This window comes from Mytilus edulis, chromosome 1 (genome assembly GCF_963676685.1).
Source record: "Mytilus edulis chromosome 1, xbMytEdul2.2, whole genome shotgun sequence".
In the NCBI taxonomy this organism is placed as follows: domain Eukaryota; kingdom Metazoa; phylum Mollusca; class Bivalvia; order Mytilida; family Mytilidae; genus Mytilus; species Mytilus edulis.
In genome coordinates this window covers 19,587,689-19,614,783 of record NC_092344.1, presented here as the reverse complement: position 1 = coordinate 19,614,783, position 27,095 = coordinate 19,587,689, and the positions used below count along the sequence as shown (strand labels likewise).

Genomic DNA, 27,095 nt, shown 5'->3' with positions numbered 1-27,095 from the left:
TGGCCAATTAGAAAGCAATCAACCAAAAACCATAAAATGTGGATGTGAACTTCTACAGGTCACGTTACAGCCTTCAACAATAAGCAAAACCCATACATTATAGTAAGCCATGGCTCTGGAATGAAAAAGGTAAAAATTTAAAAAGAGATGACCGATGCTTTACATCATCCTGATTGTTGAAAAACATTAATGTTAAAGACTAGTATATAGTAAAATCTCACCCAGCCCTTTAAGATTTTGATTGTTGAAATGTCATGTATCAATAATAACATTGTATAAGTTTAACTTCGACTGTTTTACAGGCAGAGTTAGTCAATCAGTACACATCAGTTGTAAGCTCCATCACTAACAGTATCAATTTACAGTATGGAAACCTACGGAAACAACATAATGAATATGCCAGCCATTTAACCAGACAACTGCAGGATCAACAACAGCAATTACAACAGTTAATTCAACAACAGAAGGCTGTTGATGTATCCACATCTCTCCCTCCACCAGGTTAGTAAAATTACAGGAATACTGTTAGTCCATCAAACAAAACGTACTAGTGACTATACTACCAATTCCAATAGTTGATACTGCTCATGTACCTATGGGATCCTGTTTAAATTAGTTCTACAATCATGTGAATTGGTGGTTGTAACTATAAATATGTGATTGTAACTATAAATAGAGCATATAGTTAATTGTTATAGTGATTTGAAAGTTAATGCACAATGCTGATTGGGACAGGGCAATCTTTATATTTTTGATGCATTCTATATTTGCATTTAATTGAAGGATTGAAAATGTAGTTTTTTCCTGGAAGTAAATATCACTGTGGATTCATTATTATTGTATACCAATTTTCATGTATTTTGTGGGCAATTGGAAACCACTATTCAATGAATTACAAATTTGCTTTCTGATTATATGCAGACTTTTGGAAAACACGAAATCAATTATCCAAGAAAAGTACAAATTTTTCTCAATCCATAAAAATTGGTACCAACGAAAATAAATGATTCCACATTACCCACAAAAACAAATGATTCCACATTACTCACAAAAACAAATGTTTTCCACATTACCCACAAAAATAAATGATTCCATATTACCCACAAAAAGAAATGATTCCACATTACTCCATTTACCACACATTATTTTTTATATAGAAGTTTTAGATGTTACCTTAGCATTGACTTTGATTATATCTTATTTCTTTCCAGGTATTGTTATACCAACATCAGTATCTACTTCAGTAATATCTGTGGTGCCATCATCAGTTATCCAAATACCAACATCATTTCCTATCAGTTCTTCACATGTACAGACTTCTGTCATTGAATCAACACCTATCGTAGTGTCTGCACCACCACCGTTAGTCCAGACCGATATTGGAACAGTATCTATTGAGTCGGTCACATTTCAGGTATGTTAGGGTCTCTTCTCTATCCCTTCTAAAGAGGCTGAATTTGGACCAGTTTCAATCTAGGTATAACATGGTCTATGATCCTCTACCTGTAGTGTAGCTGTTGGGGTCATCACCATTTAAAAGTCCAGGTATGTTATTAACCTCAGTCTATAATGGTGGACCATTTAGTCTTAGTTGAATTAGTGCCATTTCTACCAAGAATTTAGTTTTTTTCTTCCATCTACAATTACGTCGACTCATTGGACCTGGTCTATATTTAGTCATTCTTGTTTCATTTACATGTATAGTCTTTAAATTATACGTTAAAAGTGTATACTTACCATGATAGTTTTATGCTAGTATTTACTAATACTCATCTGTATCTTAAAACTGAATATGAAATCAGGAGTGATACTGTGACAACAGGATTTAATTTGATTTACATCTGTTGATAAAATGAAATGTATGGCTCATTACCATTGTTTCAGACAGTTATTAGACCAACATATTTATCTGGCAGATATTGCACTATAATTCTTTTGTTCAACCACATATTGGATCATTATTCTTAACATTCTATCACTTGTAATATGGTCATTGACTATCTTTCAGTAGAACAAGACAATATTGGATTTATTTCTGTTGATTTCCCTCCTCATAATGTAATCATATTCAGAGTTAAGATATAGTTTCAGATTAGATTGTTTATTTTAAGGAACAACTTGTGAATAATGCATTTATTGAATGACAGAATATATCAAATATTAAGTTATTGACTGTATTGCTATGTACGGGACATGGTCATCTATATGATATTTTTTTGTAATTTTTAGACTGCCCCTCCCATTCAAACATGTCAACCCCAGGGACCACCATTAGACTTTGTTCCACCTCGATATAGTGGATACCATGATGGACCACCTCCCGGACCTTTTCAAGATGGACCGCCTCCTGGAGCCTTTCAAGATGGGCCGCCTCCAGGACCTTTTCAAGATGGCCCTCCACCAGGACCTTTTCAAGATGGCCCACGACCGCCTCATAGAGGATTCGGCCCACCACATCCACCACCTGGAGCCCATCCAGGATGGACCAGAGGACCGCCCCCACAACAGTTTGAATATGGTTTGTATTATTTGCCCATTTATAACTGAAAATTGTCTTTTTTTCACCCTCTGACTTAAGTTTGCCTCATTTAAAGTTAATGAAATAACACACAGTACAAAAATGCTTACTAGAACAAAAGAACTCTTTAAAAACAAGCAGCTAGATCAAATGCTTTTCAAACATATTTTCATGTATTATAAGCACACACATTCTTCTTTTATTTGTTTATTGTTTTGTCCTAATATTTACCATATCTACAATTTGTCTTACCATATTATAATACAGGTCATGGACAGATACCTGCTCCAACTTTTCATCCAGAGTTTGGAGTTCCAACATCTGCTCCAGGTCCATTCCCTTTGCCAGACTTCACCAAACCTCCTCCTGGATTTGGACCACCTCCAGGACACATACCAGACATAGATCTTACTCCCTCAGTACCATATTACGAATTACCAGCAGGATTGATGGCCCCCTTGGTAAAGGTTATTACATTTAATGTATATACTGTTTCTTTTAAAAAACAAAAATTTAGTGTGAAATTAGGAAAGTTTATAAACAAGGGTTAGAAAAAAACTCATCATAGTTACCAGGAATTACATTGTGTGTGCTAGATTCATGTTTCTTCTACAAATGACTCATAAGTGACTCTCAAATCGTTAGAAGCGCCAACTTATTTCCAAAATTACCACTGTAATTCTATGTTTTTGTTTGCATTTAATGATTTTAATAGTATGCCTAACTGCTATCCAAGAATTTGTTTTCTTCGCAAATTAAAGGACCAGCTGTTACAATGGTACATGGAAGAACCAACTAAAAAATATACCACAATGTTTACCTATATGAATAACATATTTCAAACATAATATCCTCAGTAAGTTACCATTTTGAATTAATAGCAATTAAGATCTGCTTATTAGTTATTGTATATCCCCTTAATGTCATCTCCAAGCCATGAATTATGGTGTTACTGTGTTAAGTATCATGTGCAACATGTCTGCATCATTAAATTTCTGTCTGGTTTTTTTTATTAGCTGCATGAAAATGAGTATAAATCGTTAGATCCACGAGACATACGACTTCCTCCACCTATGCCTCCTAGTGAGAGGTTACTTGCAGCTGTGGAGGCTTTCTATAGCATGCCTACTCATGAGCGTCCTAGAGACAGGTTGGTATTGAAAGACATTATGTTTGATTTTTTTTTCAAATCTGCATTCATTTGAAAAAGAAGAATACTTTGTTTAAAGAATATTTACTGAATGGACAGTTAAGGAATGTGAAGTAGGTAAAGTTTGTCTTCTTTCTGAGAATTGTAAAATGGAGATAATGGTTTACTTTTATAAATTGTTGTTTGGATGGAGAGTTGTCTCATTGGCACTCATACCACAGTGACACCTTCCTATATCTATATAGGAATATGAAAAAAGGCTAACATGTTGAAAAGCTTGTATATATAAAAAATCTTTTGCTTCTTTTCATGATAAGTTTGATAGTTTAAATTTAACATTTTCAACTTCTTATACTATCATTATATTGTTTTTTCAATCATTTCAGTGAAGGATGGGAAAAACTTGGTCTGTATGAGTTTTTTAAGGCAAAACAAAGAGCAAAGAAAATTAGAGATCAAGAGAAAGAAATGGAAAGGGAAGAAAGAATTCGAAGAGGAAGATCAAGATCAAGGTCACCTTCAAGGTCAAGATCCAGATCACCATCAAGGTCAAGATCAAGATCACCCTCCAGGTCACCATCAAGGTCAAGGTCAATTTCAAGATCTCCTGTACAGAGACGTAGGTCAAGGTCATTTTCTCCAACACCTCCAAGAGGGAGAAGGAGAAGAAGTAGATCTAGGTAGGCTTATGATTTTTACCAAATTTTTATTTGAATTCAGCAATTTTCATTCTTGATTTTGTTTTCTAAAGTTAAAGTATTTGTTGCTGTAGATTAATGTATAAATGATATCTTACACTACCTTTATCTTGGAAAATAGATACAATGAGGGGGATAGGAGGGGTCCTGATCCAGAAATCCCAGGTTTAAAAACATTAAATTCAGAGGTCCAGAATTTAATTTTAAATCCAGACATCCCAAAATTTGAATAAAGAATTCCCGGATCCCGAAAGAGTCAATCCCTAAATCCCGAGCTTAAAAACACCCGATCCCGGAGTCCCAATAAAAGTCCTATCCCCCCTCTACAATGCTGTTCAAAATAATGTGTGCCATTGTTTTCTTTTTTGTTGCTGACACCATGCATTATGTCAAGTTTTTACCCTTGGCTGCTTAGATCTTTTGACAAATTTGATTAAATGAACTTCTTGATTATTTAGGTCACAATCACCATTGCCATACCAGAGGTCCAGCAAGTCCCCATCACCAACACCAGCAGGACGTAAGAAGATCTCCAGAAGTCCTACACCACCAATGGGAACATTGTAAGTTTAATTTATATACTACATACTACTTAAATATAGGTACTTACTAGAAAGATTCAGAAGTATTGATTTTTACATAACTGTTATATGATTGCAAAGGGCATACAACCTTTTATGAGAATCAGATAGTGTTGGTGATGGTATTAAATTCTTTGAAAGTGAACCGTCCCATTGAATAAATATAATTGTCTTATGTTGTATACTTTATACTTTCAGTTCTAGTACAGCTGGAGACTTTATGGCTGTAGGAGGTCCTCCACCAATACAAGGAGACTCAAAACTAGGACAAGAAAACAAAGGACATCAGCTTCTAATGAAAATGGGTTTGTTTTTACATCAATATTTACAATATTTACCATTTGATACAACTGTAAAATAAATTTCCTTTATAGATAACAGGTTATATATGGGTTTCCCCAAATATACCTATAGAATTTTTATTATGCAAATCTTCTCTTTAATATAGTCCACAAAAAGTAGAATTTTAATGTAAAATAGTTGCATTGTTTCCTCCACATAGTTATTATTTAGGATAGATATATATATAAATATAGATATAAAAAGGTGTGGTATCAGTGCCAATGAGACAACTCTCCTTCCAAGTCACAATTTGTAAAAGTAAAACCATCGTAGGCCAAAGAACGGTCTTAAACATGAAGCCTTGGCTCACACCAAACAGAAAGCAATAAAGGGCCCAAGAAATGACTGGTGTAAAACCATTCAAACAGGAAAACCAAGGGTCTAATCTATATAAAAACGAGAAACAAACAACAACCACTGAACATTTATATAACTTGGTGAGAAACTGCAATGTGTTGTTTATAGAAGTCAACAATACTGCAGTCTATGCCAAATTGTTTTAGGATTTGTCTTACGGAAAAAGAAATTTGGACTTTTCTGCTATATATTCATTTAAAAAATCTTAAAAGTTCTGTTTGACCGAATGATTTTTGTCTGACATTTTGTCTATCAGACAAAGTTTGGGAAACACTGATTCTACTGAATGCTATGCTTAAGGATGTACTTAGGTGAGGTTAGGTGAAAATTAAGAAATTAAGAAGTTAGAATTAATACTATAAGCTGGTAGAGCATCAATTAAGGATAAAAATAAGCTAAAAATATTGATAGGTCATGGACCTCCATTTCGAGATATTTGAGATTTAAAATATGGCGGGAAAAGGCTGACTCAGACTTTTACCTTATATTCACTGGGGTAAATGTGATCGCCGTAACTGCAGTTACGTATATCCAAAGATGGCGGACGATGTTTCTGGTCAATATTTCTTTTGTCAATTTTGTAATAATAATGTATTATTCTTCAATATTTCGTGTCTTTTATAACGTATTACAATATTTGAAACTGAAATACTAAGTGTTTAATTCATAATTCAACCGCTAAATGGAGAAAACGACCATTTAAAATATCGTCATGATGTGGGTAACTGAAGTTAATAAATTTTTAATGATTTACGTAACTGGAAATATTGATATCCGTAACTGATTTTATTTTTGAATAATTCAATCATGTTTGAAATGAAATAAATGTCTCCGGTTATTAAAAGTGTAGTAAATATGAATCAGAAATGATCTTCGAACTTCGAAGTCTTAAATTATTATGGAAAATTGATCAGGCTTCCAATTCTGAATTTCTATATTGTCAGCAGGATGCATGCATAGTGAGGTAAAGGATTTGATAGCTTATTATAGATGAAATATAAGTAAAATTGAGAACGGACAGAACTTAAGCAAATGAAAAAGAAAAAAATCTCAAAAACACCAAACGAATTGATAACAACTGTCATATTCTTAATTTGGCAGAAGCATTTCCTTAAGTAGATGGTAGAGTATAAGCTGGTTGTATAACTAACTAAGCCCCTAACTTATATGATATTCACATAGGATTCCATTATATTTACAATAATACAAAGCAAACAGACATGATAGGTCAGAAATCAAAATTTGGGGAACAATTTATCTAATTCAATATAATTTTAAAATTCATCACACTATTTACAACTATTTGAACAGAGAAACACAAAACGGCATATACACACGTTAAAGATAGAGTTCATAAAACAAATTTGAAGGCAAGAGTACAAAATGACCATAGCAACGTAATACAATGGCTGTATGTATAAATACTGAGCCACCCCAAAACATAATCAAACAGTACTATAGAGTTAAGGTTAACAATAAACATTTGGACAACACAAAATAGCACAAAATCACGTACATCAGATGATAAACAAGTACATAAACACCATATTTAAAGTTCCCCCAAGAGAGACTGGGGTTGGAAAAATGGTCTCCATTGGTCTACTTCCCCTTAAATTATTGCCAAAGTGTTGCGTCAGTTTTGCTGTCCGGGATGCGCAAGTACGCATTTACGTCTGATCAGAATGGAGACATTAATTCAGATGTCACATGTTGAGAGAATTCCGTGCTCTTTGTAGCTAGGTTTATAACCCTTGTAACAAATCACAATTCAAACAGGTCAACTAATGGCCTAGGCCTTATTTGAGGGCCTTTGTTTTAAATAACGAAAAACACAGAAGCAAATGACATCCAATAAATTGCAGGCTCCTTATTGGTGTCAGACCTAGGCAAATACTGAATGTGGCGATGATAAACATGTTAACTGGCGTCCAATCCTCCACTGACTTGGATAGTGGTGTAACAGTACAACATAAGAGAAAACTAAAAAAATCAGTTGAAAGGCTCAACTCATCAGGTGGATACAATTAAAAATAATTTGTACACAAAAAAAGTGAACGTGGGAGGGTACTTGTACATCCCAAAAACAAAATCCCAAAATTAAGCAGTCACCAAATTAAGATCTGGAAGTAGTCGCAAGTACTGAAAGCTATTTCAAAGCCAAAACAATTAAAAAAAATCATGCATCTAAGACTAATTTATCAGTTAATGCACATCCCACATCCAAGGGGTTAAGTGTGAAGAAGTCTTAAACAGTAGATTTTTTTCTAATGTTGTTAGAATATTGTGGACATATTATTTTGATCCCGATGATTTCATATAGTTAGCTTAGCCGTATTTGGCATAACTTTCCTTTTTGGTCCTTAATGCTCTTCAACTTTGTGCTTGTTTCAAACGGCTTTTTAAATGTTTTGATATGAGCGTCACTGATGAGTCTTATGAAGACGAAACGCGCATCTGGCGTATTAAATAATAATCCTGGTACATTTGATAACTATTTTACACCACTAGGTCGATGCTGGTGGACGTTTGTCCCTGAGGGTATCACCAGCCCTGTAGTCAGCACTTCGGTGTTGACATGGACATCAGTTATATGTCATTTTAATAACTTTCCTGTGTACAAAATTTAGAATTTTTCGAAAAACTCAGGATTTTCTTATCCCAGGAGTAGATTACATCAATCTAATTAAAACCCGATCTCTCATCGCTCCCGTTTTTTTAATGTCGCGTGGGCTACCACGCTACATATCAGAAAACAGGAGCGATGAGAGATCGGTTTTTAATTAGATTGAGATTACATTAGCTGTATTTGGCACAATTATTTGGGTACTTAATGCTCTTCAACTTTGTTCTTGTTTTGGCTTTTTAACTGTTTTGATATGAGCGTCACTGATGAGTCTTATGAAGACGAAACGCGCATCTTGCATATTAAATTATAATCCTGGTACCTTTGATAACTATTTTGACGAATTTATGACATATTTATTTCCGAAATAAATGATTGTCCGAACTTTTTAATCGAGAATAATGAATGAAGCAGAAATAATAAAATTCAACAGTTACGGATATCCTTCTATAAACATTTATTACAGTTACGGATATCAGCCTTTACAGTTACCCATATCCTCGGGATTTTTTTAAATGATGATTTCTCCATTTAGCGGTTGAACTATGACAAGAAACGTTGTATGTAAGTTTCAAACTTAGTAATACTTGAGATAGGATACGAAATACCGAAGAATAATACAGAATTATAACACAATTGACAAAAGAAATATTGACCAGAAACATCGTTCGCCATCTTTGGATATACGTAACTGCAGTTACGGAGATCACATTTACCCCAGTGATATTTGCATTGGTATTATTAGGTCTCAAAACAAAAGAAAGAAAATTAAGAATCTTCTAAAATTTAGGTAAATGACCTTTCATGAGCTATTAAGTCTTATATGAAAAATTAAATGGGTGTTATGGGGCAAAATATTTTACATTGTATTGTATGGAAAAACACCAAGGAGTCCAAAAAGTTGACGCAAATTCCAAAACATCACCTAAGTACATCCTTAAATGATTTGAAATAGAGGTTAGATTGTAACTTTTATCTATAATTGATATTTAAGGTTGGGGAGGTAAAGGATTAGGGGCAGAAGAACAAGGTATTGTAGACCCTATCAGTGCTGCTGATGCCAGGGATAAAACTGATATGTTTAAAGGAATAGGGATGGACTTAAAAGACCCATTTGAACAGTTCAGGAAAAGTAAAAGTCATGGATTTATAGCTAGGATGAAGGCTAGGGATGAAATGAGAGAAGGTAAGTTTTGATTTTAAGGAATTCAACTTATTGGTTTCAAACTGTTGTCAAACATTGTCAAAGTCTGCATACAAGCCTATAGAAAATTTGTAATTCCTTAAACATTTGAAAATTGGTATGTGGTTCACCTGTACACACCAAATCAATGAATATTGGTATTCCATGAATAAATATGATTCCACAGTATACTGAAATGTGTGTTTTTACAAAATCATCTACAATTCTGTTTGGTATTATTCTATAATGCCCACTTATCAGTGATAGCAAGATATATTTTGTAATCAGTATTTCTGTGTAAAATAAAAAATACTATATAACTTCTGCAATTATTATGATAAATGCAAACATAGTGTTGGAAAAAATGACATTTATCAGGAAAGCTTCCACATCTCAAAACCACTTAGAGAAAAACAGAGGCCAACAAAGTTATTAACTAGATTTATGATAGCAAGTAACTTTGGCACTGATATTCTATATGGATAGTTCTCTACCTATGTAATGACACTTTTATTACGAGTACATGATTGTACTAAAGTTCCTTTTTTCTTAGAATCAAAATCATATTGACCAATTTCTTTTCTTATGAATCACTCAGTAGCAACAGTTCAAAAAGGTCAATCCAAACTAATGACTTCGTTGAACAGTCAGGTAATTTTCTGTGACATAATAAAATAAGCATTGTGACAAAGGAAATGTACGAAGGAACTTTTTTTTCAGTCTTAAAAAATAACTAAATTTTTTTCTGTTTTCTGTAATTGGCACCATCAAATGGTCTGATGACAGAAAAAAAAAGTTTTGTTTGTCGACATTATATTTTTAATACTTCATTTGATGAACTGAATAAATTGTTTTGTAAACACTTTTTTTTGTTTAAATCATGACACAAGTGCGTTTTATGTTAATATTCATGTACTTTACTTTTTCTACAGGAAAAGGTGATGTCTTAAAACCAACTTAGTAGTACATATATTATAGTCAATCATAATATCCTGTAAGCAGAATATAAATAATCTTTGGCGAATTGCACAGAGTGCAAAACTGGCTTATAGTATGGGGGATGTCAGGGGTCTGTTGGGTGGTCAGATGAGTAAAATTGGAACTTATTTTGTGTACCCTAATTAACTCATATCCCAGAAGTTATGTTTGAGGACTTCTTCTAATTATTGTTATTTTTCATTAAATTTTCCAAGTTCAGTACTAATGTGTATAATAAATATTTACACATTTCAACCAAATCCTTAAAACTTCAAAGAAAAGTTATATATATATATATTGATTTTGGGAATTGTTTAATGTTTTTCTCCCAATTTCAAAACTCAGAAACGTACTCATTTTTCAGATGATTTTCATAGGACAGGACCAATATTGTGTAATCAACACAAATTATACTATTTTTTACTATGGAAATGTTTAAGGATTTCTTCCCCCTCTTTTCTAGACTGGAACATTGTTGTTTTTCTGCACATTTTACTAACTTTGAGTAATTGATTACTCCTACAGTTTTCAACCAACTGTTAGAAAAATGGATGACCTTATCAGTATTGCACATGCCAATTTGATCATATATTCTAATATGACGTCCTTATTACGCTTTGTAAACAAAAAATATGTTTGACACATGCGCACGAACTTACTGTTTATATTAACGTTATTTTCCGTTGTTATCCTTTAAAATATATATATTTAAGCAGCTAACATAAACTTTTATTATATTTTTTTATGAAACAACATATATTTACCCTGCTCGTAGCTTTTAAACTTATCAAATATGAAATGCAATGCACAGACTCCTCCAGGAGGAAACGGGAACAGCCAAACATTTTTACGGTAATTTCGTACGCTTCGACCTATAAAAGTACTGTATTTGTCCTATTAGAATCGAAATAATTCCTTCATGTCATGCTCTATGCTCATTTTAACATGGGTAGGCATTATATTTGTCGACATTTTACACTGAGCGTTATATAATGCCTACCCATGTTAAAATGAGCATAGAGCATGACATGAAGGAATTATTTCTTAAATTTAATATTTACTATTTTTAAAATAAGTAAAAAAAAGTGATATAATTTTCAAAACATGTGCAACTTTGTGATACTAAGATTAAACCAGCATGATAAAATTAAACCAAGGGTATGCAAGTGAACACAAAAAGTATATGACTGTAGTTAAAATAGGATTGAATATTAAATAGATATTTGTTGTGATTACTTTTTGAGTTACTAATTCTACAGTTGAATTGTTTTTTTTTATTTGCATAAACTATTGTGTGTATAGGTTTTTTGACCTAAAAAGTTAAATTTGTTAATGAGGTGAATTTTATTATTTTCCAGCTGTTAGACAGAAGAATCAGAAGGATGAGAAGAGCTAAGACATTTGACAGAGTTATATCATCCAGTTGTACATATACCATTGTGATTATCATTAAATTATGAAATGTCATTCTATTATTATTGTATTTCAAATCACCTTGCCCCTCCATCTGTTTATTAAATTTGTTAAACAAAATTTGCATCACAAATATCTCAGCTGCTACTTAACAGAATTATAATGTCAGCTGCAACGGATATAAATAAACCTTATGCAAATGAATGAAAATTTTTTTTTAATACAAAGTCTGTAATTGTTTGAAAAATTAATTGATATAACAAAGAACCCTTCAAAACAGACTATTATTTATCTTTTATTTCATATTTTAAAGTTTTATAATCAATCAAAGTCTTATAAATGTATGTGTATATGTGCACTTGCGTAAGGTCGATTTCTATACACCACAGCTAATATTTTAAAACTGGACACTGAATTTAGGTGTAGGTTGTGAGCGCTTATCAGATCTGTCATACACCTCCTGCTTACCTATGGAGTTTTCAATAAGATGAATGAAATTATTTTGTCAGACTTTTCTCAATTACATGTACTACTGAAGAGAATAACTTAATTGGCCTGCAGCTTAAAAGTGATGATTTGTAATGTGTGAGCACTTTTCAGTTCTGTCAGACACCTACTTCCTGTTTGCTGGTACTTCATATTTCAATTGAGGGATATTCTTTGCATAGCAACATGTACAGTCTTGTTCGATATTTCTTTTTTTACATTATGTCAATTCACGGTTACTTGTGAATATTTGTAAGGATTTCTTTGGATAAGGTGAACAATAAATTTGATTGTTGAATAATACAAATTTTCTTTGGCTTATATGCAAAAGGAGTAGGTCTGGTAAGGCCTATTTTGGCCTCAAATTTCAGGTTCATCTGACGAAAGATTTTGGACTCTTTTTAAACACTCAAGTGTCTATTTAAGTTGATTCAATTAGTTTGTGTGAAAGATTTTAACTGATTTACTCATTAAAAACGCCCCCATTCAAGCTTAAATGTGAACAATCTATCAAATATGCCTAAACATGTACTCTAAAAACATATAGAGAACAACATGCATTCTTCAACAAAACTGTCAATTTAAAAAAACTAGACTAATTGATGTCCCCACACTCCACTCTGAAGTAACTGTTTTATAAGTCAATGAAAGACTCCCTTGTGATATTATTGTCTCTGGGAGACACAATGTTGCCCTTACATGCAAAGTGTTATTTTAAAATACACAAATATAAACATGGGAGCACATAGGTCTATGGTTCACTGTAGGAAGAGTTATCCGTAGATGCTATGCACCTCTTATGTAAGTATATACCTGGTATTCCCAAAATGACAAAAGTTCAACTTTTTCCCAAAAGAGTATATATCATTAAAGATCAAAACCCTGACTTCATACACACCTTATACATATGAAAAAACAGCTAGCAAAGTGAAAACTTCTTAACATTGAAACTGTAGGAGGAGTTGTGTGGAATAGCTATATAACTATAATGGGACAGATGGATGGACTGAAGGAAAGACAAACAGGGGTAAAACAATATGCCCCAAAACCTTCAGTTGCAGGGGCATAAAAATAACTCAAATTCTTTTTGAAATGAATACAGCATTTGATGGGATTATGTCCAATAAATATACATGTAGTCTAAGAAAACAATATTTTATCAGTTTAACTATTTATTAGTTCATGAACAGTGCAATATATTAAATATCATACACAACAATTATGTTAACAATAAATAACAACAATCAACAATGTTTAAAAAGTACATTTTACAGTGAGATGTTGGAAAAATATGAAAAATGGCAACCTCCTTGCCATGCACATTAAAAAATTACCTTATATTTCTTTTAAAAATTAACTAATACAAATGGGAAGACAAAGCAACTTATAACATCAGTATACAACAAACTTCTCATGAATGAGCTAATAGGATGCGCTAAAAAGTATTATTTATTTAGCTTTTTAAAATGGTGTTTTTTTCTGCTAACACAAATAATTTAGTAGTTCTATCTCATTGCTCTACTATGGCTACAGCCTACATCAATGCCTGGATGCCTTGAATATAAAAAAAGATTGTCAATACATCGTTTGGAACTATCTTAGAATATACCAATCTCAATTAAATGGAACTGACTGCTGATTGGTCACCTCTTCCACAGGACACCAATCAAAAGCCAGGATTCGTAAAGAGTTTTAAGTGTGTAAGGATTCAGGTCCTTGCAAGTGGGAGAGATGAATTGTAGTGAAAGACTCAATTGTTTGGGTGAAGCTTTTGCAAAAGTTTTTGAAACTGAAATGGGAAGTGAATATGAAAAGCTATGCATCATGACTAAAAAATCCCACTAAAAGAGGGAATAACAAAAAGACTATACTAAATAATACTAAACAGATGTGATCACATTAGTTTTTAAGAATTGAGGCATACAAAGTAAACAGTGGAATATGGTCTTGTTAAATTGTTTTTAATTGAATAAGTATGATACTATTGTAATTTTATTTAGTGATGGAAAACCATTCTGCCAAAAAATGAAAAGGACTACTGAGATTTGTTCTATGTTATTATGTCTTTATTCCAAAAAGTGTGATAGTCATAAATATGTAAACAAATACATTTTAGTAGAATATTGGGATAAAATAACAATTACATATGACTAAACATTCTAATATGGGAGTATTAGGAGTAAATGTGTTCACAAAGTTTAAGACCAATGCTGTCCCAATCAGACGGGGACAGCTATTTCATTACCTTATACTGAAACTACCTTTTTTCCATTAAAAAGCATGTATTTGGATTTTAAATTAACCCATGACCTCATCTCCATTCAGGAAATTTGTCATTTTCCACAAAAATCTAGGCATTTAAACAATATAAAATACATGATAAAAATTCACAAAAACTAGTGAACTTACTCAAGTTTATGGATTGCATATAATTTGTGTTAAAATTTAAATAACTAATACAAAATGTATATTAAAAGTTGAGTTCAATAAATTAATGCCTTTTGAAATTTTCATGGCCCCTGGGAATGTATAATACATGGAATTCAACATTTAACCATATTTCTTTATTTTATATAATTGATACAAAGATTTTAATAACAATATTTGATGAAAAAATTAGTACAAATTTCATGAAAAAGGCTAAGGTTTCTGATAAAATTTATGAAGGAATCCAATCCTTTGAAATTAATGTGTTCTATGGTTTTTTCCTTTCTGACAAGAGAAATGAAGGTGCTAGGCTAGCTACTTCACAAAAATTAATGTACATAAGTGTCTTGTAGAAAATTCATATTCTGGCTTTTGAATTTTCTGCTGTACATTGGATTTCAGAAATACATTGATGCTGGGTATTTTTCACAAATAACTAGTACAACTTTACTAATTTAAAAAATCTAAGAGTGCTTTCTCATAAATCCATAAAAGCTGAAATCACTCCACACACAATAAATATAATTGGATATAACAGGAGATAAAAAATATGTCAATGAGATAGCAACCCAATGACCTAAGATGTGCAGTATTTTTGACATTCAGGTTATGATGAAAAATGCCCTGACAAATATTCACAGACAATACAACACACAAATACATTCATATAACACTATACTGGTCAAACTTGAACTAGAAAGCAAGACTCAAAGTAATGTATTTGTGTAGTAAACATAGAATATAAAATAAAATCTAATCACTTCTTGGTATCAAAAAAATAAGTTATAAAACTACAATCGGATTAAGATTCATCATTTCGTCAGATCTAAAATTGCACAATATATAAACATGAATATTGATGAAAAAACTATAAAAGTTTATCATTTATAAACAACTAAAATATTCAAATCAACTTCATAAAAACAGATCTAGGATATATTTAAACTTGTGAAAGCATCGACTTTGAAGAACGGTTGATTTTATTTCAAAGGAACACCTTTTTATGCCAACAAATCGATGAAATTTCTTTCCCTTTCAGCACTTGTAAGTGATGTTACCACAAAAGATTCCAAATTTTGACAAAATAAATTTATTACTTCTTTAAAAAGTGATTCAAGTTATTAAAATTTGTTTAATTGATACATAATTTAGAATGAAAAAAATAATATCATAAAGAGAATAGTTTTCCTCATTGAAATTTAATTGACCAATACAAAAAAAGAATTAAATAGTTAGGATACAAAAGGATACATATGGCAAGATATATCATTTTTATAAATCAAACCTTGTAAAAATGAAAACAACATAATATAAATTACAGGCGTCTCAAGCGTTATTGTGGCAAGATAGAATGAGCATTTATCTTGATAAGTGTCAACACTTCACACAAAAAGAGAAGTGACTTCCTAATGATTCTGAAGTAGTTTAAACCCTGTGACATATATTGACAATATTCAGACTGTTTGATTTGCTGAATTACAATTTGCTAGACAATCCGTTAAATGGTCTACAGACCATCCTGATTTTAAGTACATATATATACCACTAAGTGCATTATTGTTTTAAAAAGATATAAGCATCATATAAACCACACAAGTCTTTCTTGTCAAATTTCTGACAAGTCCTAGATGGTATTTTAATTATTTTCATCAAGACCTTTTTTTCAAAATATTTTATATTCAGAAATTTGCAATGTTTTTGTCATTACAGAAACAGGGTAGGTTTTGCAATAATATATATATAAAAAAACTCACATTCTAAAATTTAAAGCATTATTTGCATGTAGAATTTCCTAAAATCACAATAATTCATCTGGCATTTTTGTCAATTTTCCAACAAATGTGTTCAAAATACAGTCACCCCCATCACTCACCCAATGTCAAAACCAAAAATGCTAAGTTTGAAATAAAGTAAATTCTAAAATCAGGTCAATTAAAGGTAAACTAATGCAAGATATTTTATCTGAGCAGTTTTGATTTGCAAAAAATATTGCTTAAACAGATCTAATTAAAATTCATCTAAACTGAGATTTGGTTACATATATGATTTTGTTGTAAAAGACAAATAATCATATAATAAGATTTTCTAGGGATTCTGTGTCTCTAAAACTGGTGAGTGGTGTAGAATTAGGATCATCTGCTAAACAGCTGCTCAAACATTGTCTCCCTCCTTCGTTTGATCCAAATAGTGGTTCTAAAAATAAATAAAAATAAAATTATCTCCCTTTAATTATTACTTCTGACGTAAAATTTTATAAGAATGTGTAATGAATATTCAGTATATCTGTGCATTTATTCACATGTCAAATGCAAATTCTATCAGTGGTCCATTTTGAACTTGTGATCACTCTTGTAAGAAGATACAAGAGTTCAATGAGATGACAGTGCGAAGGCTGTATAGCCAGTCAAGGTCGTTAAAAACACCCCGAGTTCAAATGGACAACTTCTTCAACAAATAAGCTCAAATGAAAAATATTATAAGGTAATAAAGCATTCCTGAAAGATATAATTAGCACAAAAATCTTCGAAATCATGATGTAACTGAAAGAATTTTTTCAATTTCAAAAACCCAAAATGTCTTAATTATAAATAAAAATTGTTGTGTATCAATATGTAACCAATAAATTATGCATTTTACTTTATATGACTGCAAAAGATTTCCCACACAAATCTATATCATAGTGCCATGGTTCTAAATGAGGAATGAAAAACATGTCCTATTTCTAAATTTTCACCTGCATAAATACATGTATGTTACAATTCAAAGTGGTATTACACCCCAAAACAAACCAAAAAGATATATTTTTAATCCCTTCTCTTTAATATTTTTTCCTCTTTTTAAGTTTTATTCCAACCAAACCAAAGAAATCAAGGCACCATCTGAAAAACTTAAAAAAAACCACCCTATTTTAGTAACAGAAATAAAATTGAGAAAGGAAATGGGGAATGTGTCAAAGCGACAACAACCCGACCATAGAGCCGACAACAGCCCAAGGCCACCAATGGGTCTTCAATGTAGCGAGAAACTCCCGCACCCGGAGGCTTCCTTCAGCTGGCCCCTTAAAAAATATGTATATTAGTACAGTGATAATGGACGTCATACTATACTCCGAATTATACACAAGAAACTAAAATTAAAAATCATACAAGACTAACAAAGACCAGAGGCTCCTGACTTGGGAGAGGCGCAAAACCTTTTTCTGTGACCTATGAACCCTTAACCATTAGGGTCCTTCCCTCTACCCTATTAATCCATCTGTAAAAAGTCTCATTCCAATCAAGCAAGAGTTGCTATAATTTTTATCCAAAAACAATTTTTATAAAAAATGAAGTCTCATATCAGAAAGTATGCCACATCATTTCTCACAGGAATTTTGTATTTTATACAAAATATTTTATTTTCTTTCCCATATGGGTTCTCTAATCCACATCTCAAAGGGAACTAGCATACACACTTTTTTTTCTCTAATACACATCTGAAAGGAAACTAGCACAGAAACATCACACAGAAAAAAAAATCAAAAATAGTTTATCATCCTTCAGTTAGAGTAATGGTTTACAGTTTCGCTGTTGAAGTAAATCATGCATATAAATCAAGTCTTAGGATATACTGTTTCTACTATGAGCAATGTACATTTTTATGTATTGCCATAGCCTATTATTTATTCTTTTGCAAATAAAATATTAATTCATTCAATTAATTAATTTAATTAATGTGTGACCTCTATGATGTCTGAATACAAGCAATATAGATTTCTATGACAATAAATACAATAAATAGATATTCAAATGTAGTCAAACATAGATATTAAATTGCAGGATAAAACAATATATACCGGTAAATCATATGGAAAAATACAATATTCATTTGCCAGTCAGGGAAAATTCTTGTACATATGTTTTATTTACTGGTACAGGTAACTGATTTTAGAGGTAGCTTTATCTACCTTAAATATTCAAAATTAAAAAAAAAAACTTTATAAGTAAGAAAGCTTTGTATTCTTCTTGAATTTTCTTTACCATATTGCTTTATTATAAATTATACAGTAGTGTTTTATTGTCGGACTATAATATTTGTCTTAAATCTTAATTTTATTTATTAATTTAAAAAAATACTGCCTCAAGAAAAGAATTTTAAACGCCTTGCATTCTTTCTTTAGCTGTAAAGTTCTGTGAAAAGAACTTGGTAAAGCATAAGAGGAGTTGATTTCCACTTTGAAAAGAAAATATAAACATGACAAATTTACTGACACATGTACAAGAAAATATTACTTACTTATTTAAGTATATAAAAATTATGAGTATAAGTTGTATCCCTGACTGTATGTAATCACTATAAAACAGAAGAAAAGAAGAAAAGTTTTGTACCATTAATATATTCTCAAACAAATGATGCATTGAAGCAATATAATTCATAGGTTGATAGTCATTTGATGGTATTTTGTAAAGGAGATCATCATATAAAGTTTTGCAGAATCGATAAGGTTTCATCGAAAAAATTTGTTCCAAAAAGTCTATTTCAAGTTACTAGCATTGTTTTCAATTTTATATCAATTTGAAAAAGGGAAACAACTCTTTGGAAGGGTAAACTGCTTACCTGTTAATTGAAAAATTCAAAACTAATTGAATGAACTTGTTTTGCTGTTGAAAAATAAAATTTGGTAAGGCCACACCAATTTAATTCCTTGTTCGACGGACCCGCCTGCACCTATTTTTTTCAAAACAGATTTTTTATTTTTTTTTTATATTCCCGCATCTGGAAATTTAATCATGTCTATTTCCTGCACTGTTTTTTAGAATATTAGAAAAAGATATCAACATTTGTTTTTTAAAATCACAGTCTAACCTGTATATATAACGGTTTTAAACCTATAAGCACCCCATCACACTGTGCAAATATCTGTGAGAATATTTGTTTTAGTATGAAAGCAATTTATGCCACGTGGGAGTGCTCTGATATAAATATATAACAGCAGAAATATCTGTACAGTACAAAACATTGGTTTCTTTCCCCTTACTTATATTCCCTATCAAAAAATGTTCGTTGTTAGAATAAAGTACAAAGAACTTCTGAAGGATGTGCCTTTAACTGCAATTATATTGTATGCTGGCGAAACAAAACTATCCATAGCTGCTGCATGTTTATGCACCTGTCCTGATTGATTCAGGGGCCTGTCATTCAGCAGTTATTGTTTGTTGATGTGGGTCATTGGTATTCTCCCGTTTGGATATATAAATTAGATAGTTGGTTTTCCTGTTCGAATTGTGAACACTAATTATAGCTTGCTGTTTAGTCTGAATCAAAGTCGTGTGTAAAGGCCCTACTTTGACCTGTCTTTGTTATTATCAGGTTGAGAACAAACACCCTCAGAAAAGGGGTCATTTTACTGTTGTAGAAAAGGAAATAAAATACCAAGGATTTGTATAGTGCTACTATACAAAAACTTTGAAAACTTTTTTACTCAAAAAGGAGGAGAAATACTGTACATCATATTTTAAATAACTTTTCTAAAAGAGGGGTCCACTTATTTTTAGGCAGTTAAGCTGCCTTATGCGAGCGCCCTGGATTTGTGTGCTACCCAATAAATGCTGAAATACGTGCCATTGTTATCATCTAGCTGGCTACTATATTATTTATAACTTATTGGACAGTTTTTTCATACTTTTCATTCTGGATTACAAAAAATATGACCAGAAAAACCTTAAATGATCGTCGATTTTCCCAAAAGTTTTGAAGTTGCACATAGGAAGTAGAGCACATTAGGAATCCTTATGTAGTTTATTATCCCCTGAGCTTTTGGCTAAGATGTCAAAGAACAAATGTATGAAATATTTAATCGCCGAAAATCTCTAAAGACAAGTAGTTAAGATTTCCCAAATTGCAAAAGTCGTAGGAATATTGTTTGTCGTCAATACGTAGTCAACTACGTATATATACGTCATTAGTCTATTAATATAAGTTCAACTGATCACCCTGTTGGCGGCAATTTTGAAATAGAAGACGAAATTTTCGTATCTTTTCAATTTCAATTTGGACGCAAGGGTTCAAATAAGCGGTGGTCCAAGGTCTGCGACCTTCCACTTTTGCAGTCGGACTTTCTACTTGGTTACTAGCTACGCCCGACGGACCTTGAAAGAAAATAAAAAAAATAACTTTGCAAACATTTTTACCGAAGTTTCGTAATAAACGATCTCAAACTTATTTTCATCATTACCATTCATGACAGCGATGTTCAATTTGTTCAACCGCTAGCTTTATACAGAAAATCGCCGATAAATAATGTGTAAATCCGAGTAAAATCGTATCTCACTATCTGTCAAAAACAACATTGAAAACAAAATGGCTGCCGCGAGATTACAATATCGGATCCGATTCCGGAAGCGGATAAGGGTAATCCCGGGTTTTGGCTATCAACTACAAAAATCCAGACAGGTGACAAAATACATATATGCCTGGTAAATAAATATAAACACTAGAATTTAAAACCAAAAGATATATGATAACTTATAAGTGATTACTTTAAATTAAAAAAAAAGTCCCTGACTTATATATGTAAAAGAAAGAAAAAGCAGAAAATATTTTGTACACCAATTTTAATGTCAAAATCCAATACAATGTGACAGCTGGGAACATTTTATCTATTAAACAATATATATGTTCCTGGTAACAGTATAATTTTTTTTATCAGTTATAAATGTTGGTAATGAATGTTAAATGCTTTTCAAGTTAAACATATTACTGCAATTTCAAGGGGTTCTTCTCAATTTTGATAGGTCAGTTAAAATAGCTGGAAGTTTCTTATATAAAAAAAAAGATGTGGTATGATTGCCAATGAGACAACTATCCACAAGAGACCAACATGACCAAAACTTGGTAATGATCAAGATCCCCACCCCTAAACCATATATATTCATGTATGGGACAATATAACAAATCATATGAAATATAGGTGGAGTTCGTTGGGCCACTCTGACTACCCCTTTCTGTTTAAAAATTTATAACGGTCGAGATCCACAATCTTAAACAATATATATTTATGTATGGGACAATATTACAAATCAAATGAATTATAAGGGGGTCCCTATGGTCACTTTACACCCTCCTGTTTGAGAACTTGGAAAAATTCGAGATCATCACCCCTTAACCATATAAATGATATATACTCATGTATAAGACTATATAACAAATCAAATGAAATATAGGGGAAGTCCCTGTGGTCACCCTACCCCTCATGTTTAAGAACTTTGAAACAGTTGGGATCCCCAACTCTAAATTAAATGAAATATAGGGGGAGTCCCTGCAGTCACCTGATTGAGAAATTGGAAACAGTCGAGATCCCCACCTTTAAATTAAACCATATATATTCATGTATGAGAACTAATCAAATGAAATATAGGGAGAGTCCTTAGGGTCACCCTACCCACTCCTGTTTGATAACTTAGAAACAGATGAGATCCCCACCCCTCAACCATACATATTCATGTATTGGACAATATAACAAATCAAATGAAATATAGGGGAAGTCACTGGGGTCCCCCACCCCCTCCTGTTTGAAAACTTGATAACGGTCGAGATCCCCACCCATAAACCATATATATTCATGTATGGGACAATATAAATCAAAGTGATGGAAATCACTCATGGAAAGATTAGAAGAGTAGTTTGAATTATTTCATATTAAGGTATGGTGGGGAAAAATGAACATTTATAAAGCACTATTGCTGAAAATTGCATTTACAGCAGGTCTTTAGAAGGAAATTTGCTTTTCCAGTATGAGGATAAAATGAGCTCAAATTAAATAATATTGGTCTCTTAATTTGCACAATTTTATTTAAACTGCAGTTTATATCTTATCAAAATTATGTTGCCAGTTCTGAACATGTTTCAAAAAAACAAAAAAATGCAAAAATTCTTCTAGTAAATGTTACCAACTATCGTTGTAAGACAAAAATCTGGACTAACAGCTTAAAACTTTAAAGTGTCAACAAAAAAAATTGAAAAATGTTGTTTTGGGGCATTTTGTAAGTTGAAACAGAGGTTATATGGCATTGGAGATTAAAAGTTTTAGAGTGCCTTTTGATCAATTTTTAAAGTATTTTTCAACACAGGGCATTAAAAATGTACTTTTTCAAGGTAAACCAATTAAAAAACTTTTCTTATTGAAATGTGGATTCTTTCTTGATTGCAAAAATATATATTCACTTCTAATAAAAATTCAAATGACTAAAATAGACATAATGATTGATGGGAAATAAACTAATAAACAATGGTTTGTTATAATTAAAAGTTTTAAAATTTTTAAACTGTTTCAAGTTAATTCCTGATGAAAAAAAGTGTACTAAAATTAATCTAATTGTTGATTAATTACAGATGATTATTGGAAATTTATCAAGTAAATTATAGGCCTTACTTGAATACCTTTTATTTATTCATATTTATATTCATATTTCATTTTTTTTAAGATCTTGTTAATCCATTAATCATTTATCTTTCAGATATAATTTACAGAATCACTTTATGTAATGTAGATCAAAAGTAATAGGCAATAAATAAATCTATCATCCTTATAAATATCAAACATCTAATATACACATTTGTGTATTCAATTATGAGGTCAAATGCTTGTGTATTAAGAATTATATGTATATTGAGTGGTCTGTATAATTATGTAAGACTGAGGTTGATAGGTAATGTGGTCAATTTGATTGGCAGTTTAGGAGGTGGGGCATTGTAATTAAAGGTCCACCTTGTCTTTGATTGTTTAGTGATAATGACAGTTGTCAATCATACTAGTTGAATCAATTCCCAGTTACCTAATCAAAATGTTTTTTTTAAAAAGCCTGCACATCAACACACCTTAATGACATACATTCTTGAATGAACTGCTCCAATAATATACCCAGGTTTTTTTTCAGTTTACATGTGTATTATGTGCACATACATGAGAACCATAGGGAACTATATTTCAGTGTGAATACATTTAGTAACAGTAGCTAACCTGTCCTGTTGTTAGGGAGGCTGGTGCCTAAGTAAAGATTTAGAACAAGTTCTAATCTTTCCAAAAATCAAATGAAAAATAGGGGTAGTCCCTAGGGTCACCCCACACCCTCTTGTGTGTGTTTTGAGGACTTGTAAAAGATTGAGATACCTAAACCATATTCATTCCTGTTTGTCATTTCAAAAAAGATTGAATGACATACAAGGTCAATCTCATAGGCGACACATATGCATATCACTTTCCTAGACCCTAACACTTGTCATTTTATTCCAAACTGGGACAACATGGACTTGGGGTGAAGGTGGGAGTCATTTACATTTACTATGGACAGGTCAGTCAGACCTCACCATTGATCCCTGTAGTAGTAAACATTTGTCTGATTAGTGTCTCATAACTTTTGTACTGTACAACACAAACTCAGTTTTCTTTCCAGGGAAGCAAGTCCATTCATACTTTTACAAGCTCGTACTAAAGTCAACTTGAACGACAATCAACTAATACGAACAATTACGATCAACTAGAAGAACTGCAATCATTGCAAATTTGTACCACTGCTGACTCATGAAAGACTCATAACCATTCGTGGTCATGTGCGTTGCTATTGAAAACCTTGATAAAATATGAATTATTTGCCTTAATGATTAATTCATTAAATGAACATAAATGTACAATTATATATGAATGTTTAATGTTTGATCTTTTAAATCTTTAAAAAAAAAACTGAATCAACATTGCCACAGTTTTCATAATTAACCGGATTTTTGTGACAAAAATGTCGGTTGTTGATTTGGGGATGTACGGCGGGCGTTCAGGCGGCACCAAATGTTGTCCGTGCATTTTCTCATGAACCGTGCATCCAAAGCTTTTAAAATTTTAATATGTTGTTACTGATGACAAAATGGAGGTCAAGTTCAAGAATGACGATTTTGACTTTTACCGTTCAGGAGTTATGGTTCTTGAAAGATTGAAAAATGGCGTTTCCAGTCGTGTCCGTGCATTTACGCATGAACTGTTCAATCAAAGCTTCTCAAATTTTAATATGTTGTTACTGATGACAAAATGGAGGTCAAGTTCAAGAATGACGATTTTGACTTTTACCGTTCAGGAGTTAAGGTTCTTGAAAGATTGAAAAATGGCGTTTCCAGTCGTGTCCCTGCATTTACTCATGATATATCGAACTGTTCAACCAAAGCTTTTCAAATTTTAATATGTTGTTACTGATGACAAAATGGAGGTCAAGTTCAATAATGTTGATTTTGACTTTTACCGTTCAGGAGATATGGTTCTTGAAAGATAAAAAATGGCATTTCCATTCATGTTGTTGCATTTACTCACGAATCATTCAACCTAAGCTCTTTCAAATTTTAATATGTTGATACTGATGATAAAATGCAGGTCAAATTTGATATTGATGATTTTCACTTTCACCGTTCATCAGTTTATGGTTCTTGTGATATTGCCAGGAGACAAATAAATGTTAATAAATCCGGTTTGCTGTCGTTGTGACAGCCTCTTGTTATGTTTGCCTTGGTTTTTGGTTAACTGCCTACAGTGCTTACAGCGCTTTGATTAATAATATTGAACTGTTGAAGTAAATGTGTTAACATGGTTTAAGTGCAGGAATATTACAAAATTCTTGATCAAGTTTTGACCATTTTTAAAATACAAGATAGATATATAGTTCTTTGGGAAAATATGAGCCCTTTTGTACTAAAAGGTGTTTTTTATAAAGAAATATATTATAACTTATATTGACCCCTCATAAAAGGGATATTTATAACATTAAGGGGTTGTTCCCAACCTGAGTATGCCACTTTGATGCAGAATGTCTCATTGTCAGTCAAATATGCATAGACCAGATTTAATTATACAATTATTTCTTGGTGAACAGGAATAAAATACTTCATAAATTAAAGAAATGTCAAAGTACAAGTGATAAATCAAGTTTTAATATTGTAAAAACCTACTATTTTATGTTTTAAAAAAAAAATTATAATCGCTCGCCTAAAAAATTTGCAAATTAAATATAATTTTATTAAAATTATCAAATCGCTCGCTCGCCCCAATTTTTGGAGTCCAAAAATCCGTAGAACAAGAAATTAAATGGGTGTGGCCTAACATACTTTGTAAATCTGATTAAAATAGACATCGTCTATCTGTGCTATTGTGGTTTCTGTTCTGGTAACTTTAATATCAGCCAATCAGATTGCTGCCCTCTAAATTTTTGAAGGTGTTTACCATTACAATAATAAAAAGATATAAATCCCATTTTTATTTCACTGTCCCTTCATAACACAATTATGACTGAATAGAAAAGATAAAACATTTTTGTTGTGAAATTTTAAGTATCGTTTGTAGATGAACATTACATTATATGGTAGACATTTTGAAAAGGAAACGATAACAAGCTTATTTGTACACAAGGTATGGTATGCAGGTATGAATATAAACTAAGCTTTCAACTAGCAGAAACACACAGAATTAGAAACCAGATGCTCCGCAGGGCGTAGCTTTATACGACCGCAGAGGTTGAACCCTGAACAGTTGGGGCAAGTATGGACACAACATTCAAGCTGGATTCAGCTCTAAATTTGGATTGTGATTAAATAGTTGACACAGCATAGGTTTCTGACACAGAATGAATGTGTTCTAATGAACTTAAAATTTTTGTTTTCTCTTAGAGCAATTCACTATGTTGTTGAATATTAATCCTCTCAAAAAAATGTTTGAAGAAATTTTCTTTCTTATTTATGAAATTTCAAATGAGAAAAATTGAACCCAATTTTTTTAATCACATTCCCCTTTCCCTTATTCCAAAACTAATCTCAATTAAAATTTCTAATGGAGTTTGCAACAATAACTACTCATTTAAATACATCATAAAATATTAAGATGTAAAAAAACTGCTTGTTATCACTGAATGGTAAAGATTATTTTAATTTATCAGTTGGTAGTAAAAAGTGAATATACATTGTATATTGTATATAACAAAGATTTAAGTTGATTCTGGACAAAGAAAGATAACTCCAATTAAAAAAAATCTTGCTATTGCACAATATTTTGCAATTAGATATTTCTTGCTTACTATTCTGGACAAAGAAAGATAACTCTAATTAAAAAAAAAATTGCTATTTCACAATATTGTGCAATTAGATATTTCTTGCCATTGCGCAATACTGTGCAATTGAAAAGACTTGCTATTGCACAATACTTAATATAATAATTTTGGATCCTGATTTGGACCAACTTGAAAACTGGGCCCATAATAAAAAATCTAAGTACATTTTTGGATTCAGCATATCAAAGAACCCCAAGATTTCAATTTTTGTTAAAATCAGACT

The 27,095-nt window shown here is 31.8% G+C and overlaps 2 protein-coding genes across 6 annotated transcripts in view; one reads left to right on the top strand and one right to left on the bottom strand.

The window, feature by feature from the left end:
• The window catches only part of LOC139527047 (calcium homeostasis endoplasmic reticulum protein-like), a 72,934-nt gene extending 61,037 nt beyond the window's left edge, over window positions 1-11,897 (top strand). The window contains exons 10-20 of one of the 4 annotated variants that reach the window (XM_071322328.1): window positions 303-501; window positions 1,212-1,414; window positions 2,230-2,518; window positions 2,786-2,979; window positions 3,535-3,668; window positions 4,055-4,348; window positions 4,825-4,929; window positions 5,146-5,252; window positions 9,264-9,455; window positions 10,385-10,446; window positions 11,789-11,897. In XM_071322328.1, the coding sequence (XP_071178429.1) occupies window positions 303-501; window positions 1,212-1,414; window positions 2,230-2,518; window positions 2,786-2,979; window positions 3,535-3,668; window positions 4,055-4,348; window positions 4,825-4,929; window positions 5,146-5,252; window positions 9,264-9,455; window positions 10,385-10,413 (1,746 nt within the window). In that variant the 3' untranslated portion in view covers window positions 10,414-10,446; window positions 11,789-11,897. Of the gene's footprint in view, window positions 1-302; window positions 502-1,211; window positions 1,415-2,229; window positions 2,519-2,785; window positions 2,986-3,534; window positions 3,669-4,054; window positions 4,349-4,824; window positions 4,930-5,145; window positions 5,253-9,263; window positions 9,456-10,384; window positions 10,447-11,788 lie in introns of all 4 variants that reach the window. The other 3 variants (XM_071322320.1, XM_071322311.1, XM_071322304.1) reach the window with 3 other exon arrangements.
• A 1,586-nt stretch (window positions 11,898-13,483) lies between these two features.
• LOC139526568 (post-GPI attachment to proteins factor 6-like) overlaps window positions 13,484-27,095 on the bottom strand; it is a 36,212-nt gene continuing 22,600 nt past the window's right edge. For both annotated transcript variants that reach the window (XM_071321736.1, XM_071321728.1), the window contains one exon: window positions 13,484-16,949. In XM_071321736.1, coding sequence (XP_071177837.1) covers window positions 16,908-16,949 — 42 coding nt within the window. In that variant the 3' untranslated portion in view covers window positions 13,484-16,907. The remainder of the gene's footprint in view (window positions 16,950-27,095) is intronic.